General features: G+C 40.7%; 1 protein-coding gene across 2 annotated transcripts in view; it reads right to left on the bottom strand.

Moving 5' to 3' along the window:
• Positions 1 to 6,305, bottom strand: part of LOC107382674 (crystallin J1A-like) — a 6,399-nt gene extending 94 nt beyond the window's left edge. The window contains exons 1-10 of one of the 2 annotated variants that reach the window (XM_015954918.3): positions 6,222 to 6,305; positions 5,794 to 5,860; positions 4,952 to 5,131; positions 4,734 to 4,832; positions 4,152 to 4,244; positions 3,919 to 4,075; positions 3,731 to 3,846; positions 1,886 to 1,963; positions 1,423 to 1,562; positions 1 to 203 (exon numbers count right to left, since the gene is read on the bottom strand). The exon at positions 1 to 203 is cut by the window's left edge and continues 94 nt beyond it. In XM_015954918.3, the coding sequence (XP_015810404.3) occupies positions 90 to 203; positions 1,423 to 1,562; positions 1,886 to 1,963; positions 3,731 to 3,846; positions 3,919 to 4,075; positions 4,152 to 4,244; positions 4,734 to 4,832; positions 4,952 to 5,131; positions 5,794 to 5,860 (1,044 nt within the window). In that variant the 5' untranslated portion in view covers positions 6,222 to 6,305 and the 3' untranslated portion in view covers positions 1 to 89. Of the gene's footprint in view, positions 204 to 1,422; positions 1,563 to 1,885; positions 1,964 to 3,730; positions 3,847 to 3,918; positions 4,076 to 4,151; positions 4,245 to 4,733; positions 4,833 to 4,951; positions 5,132 to 5,301; positions 5,438 to 5,793; positions 5,861 to 6,221 lie in introns of those variants that run through there. The other variant, XM_015954920.3, reaches the window with a different exon arrangement.
• Positions 6,306 to 13,280: the final 6,975 nt, after the last annotated feature.

The following is a 13,280-nucleotide window of genomic DNA, read 5'->3' as shown; positions in this document are numbered from 1 at the left end:
TTACTCAGACTTTAGAATGTAACTGTCATGGGCTGCTGTGTCAAACTTATCTATGTTTCACAAACCCTTGATAGCATCTAGAGTTTAGTTTAATCCGAATTACAGCTGCTGAGTTCTTTGGTCACATTTGCAGCCAGCTCCAACAGCAGAGGGTATCTGAGAGTCTTGTTCCTCCATGGTTCTGGGATTCCCTGGAGACCGCTCTGGAAACAGAGAGCTTAGAATAAATAAACTCATGGTTAAACTTTTACCAGAACACTGATACATCTTTGCATATTATAACTTCTATTTGGTTAACTCCAACGAATTATTCTTGAAACAACGTCTCACAGAATGTAAAATATGTATTTTCATATTTTTATTTTACTGTGTTGTTATTGATGTCTGTTGTCCCTCAGGATTGCTGCAGGAGGACACAGGTATTTATGAGAGTGGTGGAGGAAAACAAAATAAAGTAAATACATGCTTTGTGATCAGTATAATTTGACATAACCACGGCAAACATGCTTTCTCGACAATCCTTGTTATTGTGTGAGAAAAAAAGTGTAGGAATTAAAACGGACGTGTGCTAATAGGGAAACAGCTGGCGAGCCATGTTGACGCATGTTTGCGCATGCGCCATGAGCGGTTCTGGTGCTGTTTGGGCCGCAGCCGCTCGAAAATGGGCTCAGGTTGTATACTTATTTTTTGCACAGGCATTTGTTTACTGTGAAGTAAAGTTGAAGTGCTGAAGTTTTGAAAACTAATTTTGAATAAAACTTGAAGAATAACTGGCAATTGCTTGCTCACTTTAAGAGGTCTTTCATATTTTGTAACATGCAATTTGATGTGATGGTTTACAAACACAAAAGGGTAATTTATTAGAGTACCCGATTAATCGATAAAAGATTCAATAGAGTACTCGATTACAAAAATATTCGATAGCTGCAGCCCTAGTCTCTACCTGCTTTACAGTGATATCGGTTTACTGTGCCGGTAGCTCACATATTTTGCGTTTTCGTTGGCAGAGCCTGGGCGTTAAAGTAAGAGAGTAATGCCTTTGGAGGCGAAGCAAAGAGCTAAAACCAGAGGGAACATTGGCACGCCTACACTCGTTTGAGGGAGCTTACTGGAGGCCACATAATCACAAACTGATGGTGACCTGTCTTTGTTGCTGCTGGACTTGTAAGTAATAATATTTTTGTTCAACAGTGTGGATCTGTTTCCTTTGTGGCTCTTTTTAGTAACAGTTGACTTGTGTTAATGCTAGTTTGTTATTAGTGCTACGCTAGCTACAATAGGCTGCAGCAAGGTTGTTTGCGACAGATGTGCCTCTGCTTTCAACCAGTAGGAGGAAGAAGCAGAAAACTTCTTTGAAGTGGCTTTAAATGATTTTCACCTGTTGATCAGGATCAGTAATTGACAGCCATGTTGCTACTGTACCTGTGCCCCTAAACAGGCGCCTATGAAGGAGGCTCGGCTGGCGGTGCACCCCCCGCAGCGCATGGTGTCCCTCACAGCCTCGTCCAGCTGGTTGTGAGTCAGGACTCCATGAAGCGCTCCTTGGAATGCACCTGGCAAAGCTGGACACAAACAATGATTTAATCCACTCTGGAAAAATCCAGTCAAAGAAACCATCATGATCCCCTAAAACAACGTAAGGCGCTCTACTTTTAAAATGTCATTAGTGGGATCTTAAGCAGAAAGGGAGGAAGGATTCGTTACAGCGTAATAGCTTTTTTAAAATCAGAGACAGTCAGCTCAGCAGGAAGGGCAAGATGAAAAAGAAGGGAAGAAGGAGACCATTAAAGATCAAAAGGAGCGAGTAACGGATATAGTGTCGGGAAGGGTGTGCAGGCAATGCCAAGTCAACAGACCTGAGTCCTGCTGCTACATACCAGCTTACCTCATGTGTTAGTGAACACAGCAGGTATGAGCTGATGGGATGCTTTGGATAAGTTGTCCTTCACCTGGTGGATTTGTGCTTTGGATGAGACACACAGGAAAAGGAGGAATTCAAAATAAAAGTGTGAAAACATCTCAGGCAGAAGATGAATCTCTTTATCGTGAGCTATTTTCAGACCTATTCTCTGTTCTAGTTAACAGAAATCTGAAGAGACTAGAAGTTTCTGCTGCACACTGATAAACATCAGGACATAAACCCACATGAAGCACTAATAGCTGCGGGCCTTTTCATTACTGTTGTCTCAGCTCGCCGAAATTAAACTGGAGAGGCGTCCTGATTGTAAAACGGTTACGGCTCATTCAACAGTAATGTTCATGGTTCTGATTCAGATGGCCTTCCGCTTTTCCTGTCTGTCCCACTACATAGTGTAAAAAAGGACATTTCATCTAATAAATGCCCCAAATCGTTTGTTTAATGCATCGTAGAAATCACGTTGGATGGTGGTAAACACAAGCACAGATTTAAAAATGATAATAATGTCTAACAACCGAGTTATTCAGCAAGTGAAATATGTAGATGGAAGCAGAAATCTGGAGTTTTCTCTCACAGGGAACCATCTAGAGGGGAAAATTAGTCATTACACACCTTCAAAGCAAACGTCTAGCCCAGGGGTGTCAAATATGCGGCCCGTGGGCCGGATCCGGCCCGCAAGCGGGTTAAATCCGGCCCGCGAGATGGTTGTGTAAACTTTATTTTCATACTTTACAATGTAGAGTGAAAATAAACTTATCATTGTGAGCAAGTTGTCTCTGTAATGAGTATAAATAAAACAAAGCTGCGCTTAAGGCTCACTCAAGAACTTGAATCACATCCTGAAGTTGGCTGCCACTCAGGATGTGACTTCTGATGTTGATGTGCTGGTGAAAGCTAAAAGATGTTAGGTAAAATTAGTCAAATATACTTTACATGCTGCATGAAACTGGTCTAGCAATGTGATCTATAAGCTCTTTGAATCACTAAGGAATGTTTTTTTAATTGTTTATTTTTTAATTTTTTTCAAATTTCAAGTACACTTCAGGTGTTGTACTTGTACTACACTGTCCTCAGGCTCCAGCCTTGTTTTGTATTGATTGTCTTAAAACAAAGAAAACAATCTGAAGTTTTTTTTTAATTTACCGGTTCGGCCCACTTGGGACTAGAGTTCCCTCAATGTGGCCCCTGAGCTAGAATGAGTTTGACACCCCTGATCTAGCCAGACAACACAGCTAAAACATCGTTTTACAATTATTATTCATGTGTCATGCTGTTTGTTCATATGTTCATATTTTTAAGACTTGTCTACAAAAAACGTTGCCAACTCTACATCGGTTTAGGCACGTCAGTCACGCTTGGTGAATGACATCTGCACGTAAGCGGACGCTATTGGCTAATGCTGAGCTGCACATAATTCAGCTACTTGGGGCTCTAAGTACTGTTTGTGTCACAGTAAAAAGTAAGACTGTTACCTTTACTGATGTCTAAAAATGGCTGCTTTAACCACAACATATTAACATCCTTTACAGCTTGCCTAGGACATTTTTCTTTATCATTTTCTGGTGCGTCAATAAAACATTGAATATTTTAATAATACTAATGTGTACAGGTACTTCCTTGTTAACGGTTGCTAACTCACGACTGAAACCACATGCACCTCAATAGTTTGTGAAGTTTTAAATGGGATGATCAGCAGTTGGTAATCTAAGAACAGTTGAAGACATAAAAGTGTTTTGTTTATCTGTTCTAAAGATATTTTAGCTACTGAAATGTTCTACCAAAGGAAAATGATAGTTATTAATAAAAGCTTACCCGTGACAGCCCTGTCCAGATCCTGTGGGTTCTGTCTCTTTGGGTCATTCAGCTGGTTGAGAACTGTTTCCAGAACATCTGGATCAGGACCATTCAGAATGAAGTGTTCAAGAAACCTGATTTCACAAACAGACCAATTAAAAACAAACCCTCTCTCAGTAATGGCCTCCACATGAGCGACCTGTCACCTTGCTGCAGCCATAGTAACGGCCACACACATGTCGTTGTTCTGGGTGACCCGGATGACTTCCTCCACCTTCTCCAGCATCTGTGGACGCCCAGCAAACATGGACACGACTGGAGCGATCTTCGTGATGCCGTCCATTTGACAGTCCACATCACATCCTCGAGAACACACATGAAAATAGAAATTACAACTATAAACGAGGGTTGGTGGGTGATTAATATCTGCAAAATTTACCGGTTTCTTCCTTGCCAGCATCAACATTTCTGATGAAAGCCTTCAGGCTGGCATTCCTCCATGGGCCGTCGATGGGAAGGATGGCTTTGGGACCTAACAGACGTGACAATGAGCTGTTTTATAGCATCAAAATGTAAACGTTAGACAAAATAGACACTTTCTTGGACTCTGTTTAATGGTTTCAATATCTGGAGGGGAAACTCGTTGTTTATTGTGAAAGGAAACCAGATGACGATGATGCTCCTGTTATATGAGCCCAGGACGTAAAGCTGCCTGCAGTTTACTGGACCCAGAGGTGTGCTGTGCTGGTATGGTAGTCCACTGCGGAACTATGTTTTATATGACATCAGGACCGTAAAAAAGCAGCAAATATTCAAAGATGTCCAAGCCAGCCAAAGACAAGGAAGTTGTACAGCAACAGTCTGTTTCACGGAGAGGGGGTCTCCCATCATCAAGACGGGAACAAATACCCTCACATTCTTTCAGGCTTGGAAAGTTTGCCTTTAACACACATGGAAATCCCATTTTTGATGTGCTGTGTGGATAATAGACAGTTTTGTAACAGCTGAACAGGTACAATACCTCCTTTTTCCCTGTAAGGGTCATTGAGAGGCAGATCGTACGCCGTTCCTGGCCCAAAGAACTCATAGAAGCGTTTAGTGAGGTCTTGAAGGTCAACATCTGCCAAAACATGACGTGGTTTCTTAGTTCATAAATGTGTGACAGTTTTGGTCATGAAGGGATTCAGATAGCACCACTGGGATCTAGTTATCTCTGCCTGTCTGGGTGAACTCCAGTACCTCCACACTGACTCAGTGACTCTAGCAGGACGTAGGCCTGGTCTCCATAGCAGGTCTGCTCGCCCGTCGTCCTGCGGTAGAAAGGATTTGCTGACTCGGACCGAAACTCTGGACAGGGCTCCAGATCCGAGAGGACTTCTTTCAACCGGTCTGGGTTGTAGATCCAGTGCATTGGCTGGGCTGTAATGGTCCACAAGCAGAGGGTGGAGGCATGGTGTGTGAAGCCAACATGACTCAGAAGGCACCACCCATGAACATATGTTTCCTAGAGATAATACGTCTGTTCTAGAAAACGATTAAAGGGACAGTTCGGATCTTTTGTGGAAAGAGTCTGAACAATCCTTCCCTACCTGTTGCAGATAGCTCTGTGGACAAACTCGGTTTGGAGAAACAGAGATCAGTTCTGATGAAGTAATGGTTGGTCTGAGTGAGCCCAGTTGTAAAATAATTATAAATACTATTGTAGACCCGAACATTTCATGGCAGTTCAACCGGCAGCACCTCTGGCTGGGATTTGAAAAGCATTTCTGTCATAATAACAAAGAAATAAGAAATAAAAAATATAAAGATAATAAAATAGATTTTGCATAAACTGCCATAAAACATTCCATGAAAGTGTTGTTAAAACAACCATCTACTGATAAGGCATATTTTTTAATAACCTGTCCCAAAAAAACCTTCAACATAAGCAAAAAGTGTTTAAACAGCAATTTTTTAAGGGAAAATCATCAGACAGAATTTTTCATAAGCTGCAGATTTTGCAGCTTTGAAAGTTGAAGTGGGACTGTGGAAGGGTTTGTGTTTTACTGCCTGCTGTAGGCGACACGTGCACTTTATCCTACCTGCTGCATCTGCCACTGCTGCCCCAACGATGGCCCCTATGGCTCTGTCAGCCGCGCTCAAGGCCATCTGCTTTCATAACACATACGACACTTTTAACGTGCAAGTGTGTTACATGAAACAAGCAGCTGTCATTTTCATCAGAGAAGTAGAAATACAACTTCTGTTGTTACTGTAGATGATGTCACAGAAAATCCAAATCCAGAAGTGTTTGATTCTCATTGTTTTGTTCATCCTGCCTCTATAGAGTTTCCAGTCTTTCTAACATATGCAGCAAACTATTACCTAAACCAGATCAAACTGGGGTAAAAACAACATCCACACATTCAGTCATGGATTAGAATATGAAATAACATCGCTTTTTGGTTACCGGCCCAGAAATGTTTACATAAATGTGACCTAGAATAAATGTGGACCACTTTATTCTTACCTTAAATTCCTGTCTTCTCTTCTCCAATGGCTCAAAGAATCTGTTTAAGGAGCCCAATAAGCCCTGAACCGTCTGATAAGCACAGCCAATCGCATAGCATGAGCAACACCCACACTAGCTGGCATAATATTTCATGCGGGACTTGTTGTAGAAAGCTCTCTGAACAGCATCAGTTTGAAAAAACCCAAATTCATTCCGACTGGATTGATAAGCTAAAGGCTAGTCTGAGGAAAATTAACACCAAAGTGGATTTCTGTCCTTCTAAAACAGATCCAGTCTCCAAAAGATGTTTTTTTCTTTAGCTTATATGACTGCTGTTTTAATGACCTCAATATGATCTTCAGTTTAGCAGTGTTCTTGTAGTTGTCTTATTATTAGTTTATTATTATCAGTTGTATTTAGGTCTGAGCAGCGAAGCTGCGAAGGCCTATTGTAATTGCTCTGTTTATTAGGCCACCTGGAAAATTAAAAATACCCCTCCGCTTTGACCTTTTTTTTAATAGTAGAGTGATGAAATTTGATACACTTGTAGAACTCACCAATACTCACAGAAAAGTCTCTTGGACCCATGGTCAACATCGAATAGGAAGTCGGCCATTTTGGACTGAAATGGCGATTTTGACCCTGTTTAGGGGTCTATATTTGGTTGAACAGTTTAGTCAATTTTCGCACGATCGTCTCAAAAATAGTGTGCGATCGATCAGAAGGGATGGATGATTGAAATGAGAAAATAAAATTGACTTTTCATAAATAATGAAGAGGCAGGGCCAGGCCTCGAAGTTCGAGCACTCACCAAAAAATTCAAATGGCTATAATTTCATAAATGAAAGAACTACAGTAAAGAAAAATTCTATGGATATTCCTCATCGCTCCCGACAAAAAATGAATGGTCAATTGTTGATGTCACACAAGCCCCACCCCCTCAGGACTAAAAAGGTCAAGTTTTACTGTGAAATTTCCCAAAATTCGCCATTTCGTATAATCACCACAAACTTGTAGCAGATAACTGAAGACAAGTTGGGGTGGCTTGGCCTCACTTTACAGGAGCTTTCGAAAGACAGAGGGGCTGTGATGGCGCGGCGAAGTAAGGTGTAACGCCATGGCCATACGATTGCCTCTCATTTTGTCACAAGCTAACGCCACGAAATTGCTGGTGAGTGATCCTAGTATGGTCCACATAAAACTTAACATCAAAAGTTGGCAGGCGTGGCCAATTTTTAGAAATAGCGCCCCCAGCACCCTTAAAAGTGCTAGCCCCAAGCCATGCTTTGACTGAGGATTGTGAACATTTGTACACTTATGTAATGTCTCAGGCCCTACAAAAACCTCTCTTGAAACCATGCTCCATATCCCACAGGAAGTCGGTCATTTTGGTCCAAGTACGCCATTTTGTGTTGTTTGCACACTTGAAAGGTACGCCAGTCCCCAAGCGTCCTTTACCCCAATCGCCTTTAAACTTCTGCTAATTACTTTTAAGACAAAGCAAGAAAAACTGAACCTAAGGATTTTCCAAAAGTCCAACGGTGTGGGCGTGGCTAGGCCTCAAACTTTGACCTGTCACCACACCATGCTTTACTGTCAAAGCTCCCAAATTGACTCCTTTAACCTAATCAACCTAAAAGTCAACAGTTTTATACCCATAAAACTCTTTTGGAGCCATGCTCCATATCCCACAGGAAGTCGGCCATTTGCTAATGTAAAACATTTATAGTGGGAACTGAGCAAAGCATTACAGACTGTTTCATAGAAGGTGGCCTATTTTACCAATTAGTAATGAGTTACAGAGTTTGTTGGCGGGCTCAGAGGAGAGGTTGAGTCAGATTGGGGTGACAGGTCGCAGTGATCGCGATTGGGCGCACATTAAGGTGCGGGGCGCGGTGGCACTCGTGTGCCAACAGTCGTGGGGCGGTGGGTTGGGAGGGTGTCTGGGGAGGGCCGAGGGGGTGCGGCGGCGGGGTGAGCAGCTTCGCAGCGAAGGCCGAACGACACTGCTTGCAGCTTTAATACCTCTTATTACTATTAAAATCCATGTGTTGTCAGAAGATACTTGGAAGTACAACTGTGTGGACAACATTGTTGGCATTTGTGTTACAGAGTGAATGGTGTGTGTGTGTGTGTGTGTGTGTGTGTGTGTGTGTGTGTGTGTGTGTGTGTGTGTGTGTGTGTGTGTGTGTGTGTGTGTGTGTGTGTGACATACAATATAGGAATGGAGGCCACCTGTAAAGGGTGGAAGTGCACATCACTTGAAATTCAACACAAAAATGTAGGGATGTTTGACATCTGTGTTTTGAATATCCAATACAATCTAACTCTAAATTTACAGAGAGAAGCCTATTCCAATATATGTGCCATTAAAAAAAATCAGTTAACTTACATCACATATCTCCTATCATGCATATTTAAACTTTAAGTATTTTCTGTAAAAACGTTGACACCTACTTCCTTAGGTGATGGAGAAAGTACCATGTTTATTTTGTGTCAGCAGCTGAATCACATTGTCCCTGAGACACGCCCAACTAAACAGAGTTTCACATATAATATGTGCATGATATGTAAAAGTTGTCATTAAAAGAGTAAAAACCAATACCGATTTTTCTCAATACTACTTATATTATAATGCGATAATATTGGCCATTATTAATGGTAGGCCAATAAAATCAGACATCCTTAAAATTAAAAGATAGTTTTGTGGGATTTTGGTGCCATTAGTTAACAAACAATCTTCTTGTTCATTATGTCAATGAATAAAAGTCCTAGATCTATAGTTTTGATGTTCCCACGTGGGAGCTAAGTTTACATCATCTTTTAGCATGAAGAGATTTCCCTTTGTTTCATAATGGTCAGCCTCACGATGTCCCCCAGGAAAAAAGTCGTAAGATCACAAAAATAATTTGTCTACATCCGGTGTTATCTCTCAAATGTCTGCTGGCAAAATAAGCACAACACTAAAATCAATCACGTCTGTCCTCTTGGGACTGTGAACGCTCATGGAAATGCATGTGTCAAAATAATTTTAATGTTTGCATCAATGGAAAAGGAAATTAAAACAAAAAGTGGTGTTTAAAAAAATTAACAGTGTGTTATTCTGCAGACCAAACACTGGGGGTCACACCCCTCACCTAGATAGCATGTGTCTCTTTTGTTTTGACTGATCTAAAACTCAGATGGGCTGCGATAAAAGCAACAGCACACTTCCTCTGTCAGTCTGAGTCATCAAACCCTCAGCCTGTGACCATTCCCTTCATCCGGACAACACCCCAAGTGTTCCAACTCCTGTGAAACCTTGCTAATCCTGGCCAGTCGGTACTTATTCCATGTCTCATGGGGATCCTGATCATTGATTTCTCCTCTGGCCCTCCTAAAACAGCAAAATAGAGTGCTGAGTCTAGAGTCAGACAATCAATAGCAGTAACTAGGAAACAATGAACAAAAGCTGCAGTGGTCCCCTTCAGTGTGACCTTACTCTTCTCGTGTTCAGAGGGCATCTGCTACACTCAAACTGTAATGTATATAAAAGTGTGCATGCACTGATATCTCACATATATAAATAAAATAGGATTAATCATCTTCTGACAAATCTGCAGCAAAGCCAGAGCCTTAGCGTTCTCTGGCTGCAGACACCATGCCCTTCAGAGGGATGAACAAGCTGCACAAATAGACCGGCCACTGTCACCAGATCAAGTGACACAATGCACAGGAGGGCTCTCTATAAATTACAGTCCAACAGAAATGCAAGATGATATGAGGATGTGATGAAGATAACTGTAGAGGAATGAAGGGATGTCACTCCATTGCTTGATGCCAAAAACTTGCAGAGGACCAACGTGTGAAGCAAAGGGTATGAATGCTGACCCGAGCACAATGCTGAGCCGTACTCATGGCTTGTTGTACTGTCATGCAACTTGGTTCTTTTCTGTCAGGCTCGGTATGACTGGCATGACTACAATCAGCAAAAAACAGAACAAGGTCATGCTTATGCAACAAAATTTTGCTTTGCAATATTTTACTCCTTCATTTTGTCTAGGGAGGCTCCTTAAATCCTTAAAAAATGTAAACAAATGTTCTAATCTGATATTATCATGATTTAAATATATACGAGTCTGCTATGAATGAAAATATTACTAACTTAATGTATCCTGTGATACGAGCGCTGCAAATTTAGCTGAGTTTGACTTTTCTCTCTGATCAAATCTACGATACCTCACTCGTTATAACAGGGTGCCTCATACTGAATCCCCCTGACTGATTCGGTCTAGATTAAACCACGGATTATTGTTTCGGTGTTTGTTAAAGGACCCGTATCATGCTATTTTACACATTCCAGAGCAATGGTAGGCACAATATGTGATAAATTGTTACTGTTGGCGTTGTTAAGATGTAATGTTTTATGAAATATAAGTTGTTTTTGTGACCCATTACTTCTACCCACAAATAAAATGCTTGTATTAGATCAAAACCTACCTCCCACCATGTGAATTCCACATTCCGTTGAAAGAAACAGAGACCGCAAGATTGCGATTGGTCAGGACGCTGCTTCCTGTTTTCATTTGTCAACCGCACCGTGTTTGCCACTTCAACAAATAAAGAGATATTTAGTGGCAGACACGGAGCAGATTGAAGAACACATCAAGGGAAAAAGTCTGAAAATACGAACGTTATTTCACCCGTGACTGAAGGAGTAAAATTATATGCTTTTATTCGTGGACGGAAAAGACGAGAAACATGGGTTTAGAGGTGCCGATCGCATGAAGAGGTGGAGGGGAATGAGGAACAAATTTGTCTGTGTTAAATTTCTCACAAATACATTAAAACAATGTAAACACAATAGTAAATACACTATTGTGGACCAGATACGTGACTGTAATGGTGGCAGGATACCTCGGAATAGCGCTATATTCTCTGTTGTCTTGGCAGGGAATTGTTTTGCATCAGTCCCCAGTTGGTGTAAGTAAGTCAAATGAAAGAAAAGCAAAAGTAAAATATCTCTGTCAATGTGTGTGTGTGTCTCTCCATTGCAGAGCTGATGGAGAAGTATAAATTAGGCTTTACTGCAGATTCACCGTCATGTCCCAGCCACGTCCCCACGTTCAGCCTCCTGAAGACAAAATGTAACAATTTCTGTTGATTCTTTATGAAGACTGGACAGGAATATTGTTCCCCTTATGGGTTCTAGGCATTGTTTAAAGTGCAGAAAGAACTCACTACTACACAACTGTGTAGATTTAACTCCCTGCTAGCTTCACAGAAAGACTGGTTGTTAGTGTTACTAGAGTATGCGAGAGCGGATCTGGATTTGAGAATACTAAGATGGGGAGAAGCAAGTCGTAATGACGCAGCAACCCCATCTGATTGTCTTCAGCCTGCTTGACACACCAGCTAGAACTGGCAGCTGAGACAGGAAAATGCAAAAACTACTTTGGGATGTTTTTCATTGGAAATACTGTCCTGAAGCAGTCCTCTCATCTTCTCATTGACTGGTCTAGACCTATTACCTACTGAACACTCAAATCTGAGACAATTCCACATTAGATAGCGACACAGTTACTCACAATCAGTCCACTGTCATGCCACATGTTATCACACAATGTTCACACGCAATTTTATAATGTTTTTGGCTGGACTGAAACCATTTTGTTCAACTGGATCTTGGATTTTCTGACATGCATGTAAAGATCCACGGTGCCTCTACTTATACGCAACACTGGTGCTCCACAGGGATGTGTACTTATCCACCTCCTGTTAATAGTAATAACATATGATTGTTCTGCAAGATAATCTAGAACATCATACAGTGAGGTCTGATGTTGTCCTTTCCATCAACTGTGAGTCTATGTGTAGACGCGAGGTAGATGAGTTAGACCTAAGCAACCTAAGAATCAATTAAATAGAGGCAGATAAGAAGGTACAATAAAGAGTGGTTGTTTCATAAAATAACCAACAGTCACTTTTCCTCTTCTGAGGACATTTAAACCTGCAAATATTGGATCAGAGTAAACATGGTGATACTGGACACAACAATTAACTGCCTCAAAGTTCACAAAGTGGTGAGGCTCATGACCTCCGACCTTTGAGCTGCCCCCTGTTTGTTTACTACAATGGGACTGTAGTTCTTTATGCAAACTAAAAAACAAACAAACAAACAAAAAACCTTTCAAATAAAATATGTTCCTTGTTTCTGGTATCATTAAAACTTAGAACCAGCTTAATTAAAAAACAAAACTTTTTCTCATCATCAACAATTCTTCAATTAATTTGCCTAATCTCATCAGCTGTATTAGCTCATAAATGTATCTGTTGCTGTTCACCTTTTAACAGCAGTTATACAGGTTATAAAGACATTTCTTTTTAGAAATCTAACTAGGTGAACACATCCTTGTTCCGTAAAAGTATTATGTTCATCAATGTTTGAGGTGTTATCCACACTTTTAAATTTGTTCTTTTAACTCTCATTTTCTAATATTGAATTTGTTTTATCTTTATGTGGCTAGGGCCTGGGAAGGATTTGATCCCCAGACTCCCGAGTGAAAGTCATGTACGCTTACCAGTCAGCCAAAGGGACATCCCTTTGGCCAAGTAGCCAGGGCGCATGATCAATCTGGACACTGTGACAGGACGCTCACACTGCCACATCTATTTTAATACAAGATAACCATTGTGTTTAATCACCAACCAGGTTTAAAATTTGCCTTCTAAAACAGCAACAGCAGGATTTTTTAAAATTATTTTTGCAAATTTAAAACAGGTTTACAGAGAGATTATGAATAGTTTTTACAAACAATAAAAGAAATTTTTTTTTAATAATGAGTCTTAATTTTAACAATAAGGCTGATAAAATTCCTTAGAATTTCTGAGTAGCTCTGCCTCAACCTGGATGTGGAAAAGGAAGATGTGTGGTTTTATTGTCGTTACGACAAATATCTTCCTCTTTTCTTCAAGATGCAAACAAATCAAAACAAAAAAAAACTAACCTTTAAATCAAAGGTAAAGCAGTAGGTTGGTGACTTAAATATGAGAATACATTTTGCAATTTTTGAGGAATGATTCAGATTCTGTGATTAA

The sequence above is a fragment of the Nothobranchius furzeri genome, chromosome 7, assembly GCF_043380555.1.
Source record: "Nothobranchius furzeri strain GRZ-AD chromosome 7, NfurGRZ-RIMD1, whole genome shotgun sequence".
Lineage (NCBI taxonomy): Eukaryota > Metazoa > Chordata > Actinopteri > Cyprinodontiformes > Nothobranchiidae > Nothobranchius > Nothobranchius furzeri.
The sequence above is the reverse complement of the archived record's forward strand: the minus strand, read 5'-3'. Positions and strand labels throughout refer to the sequence as shown.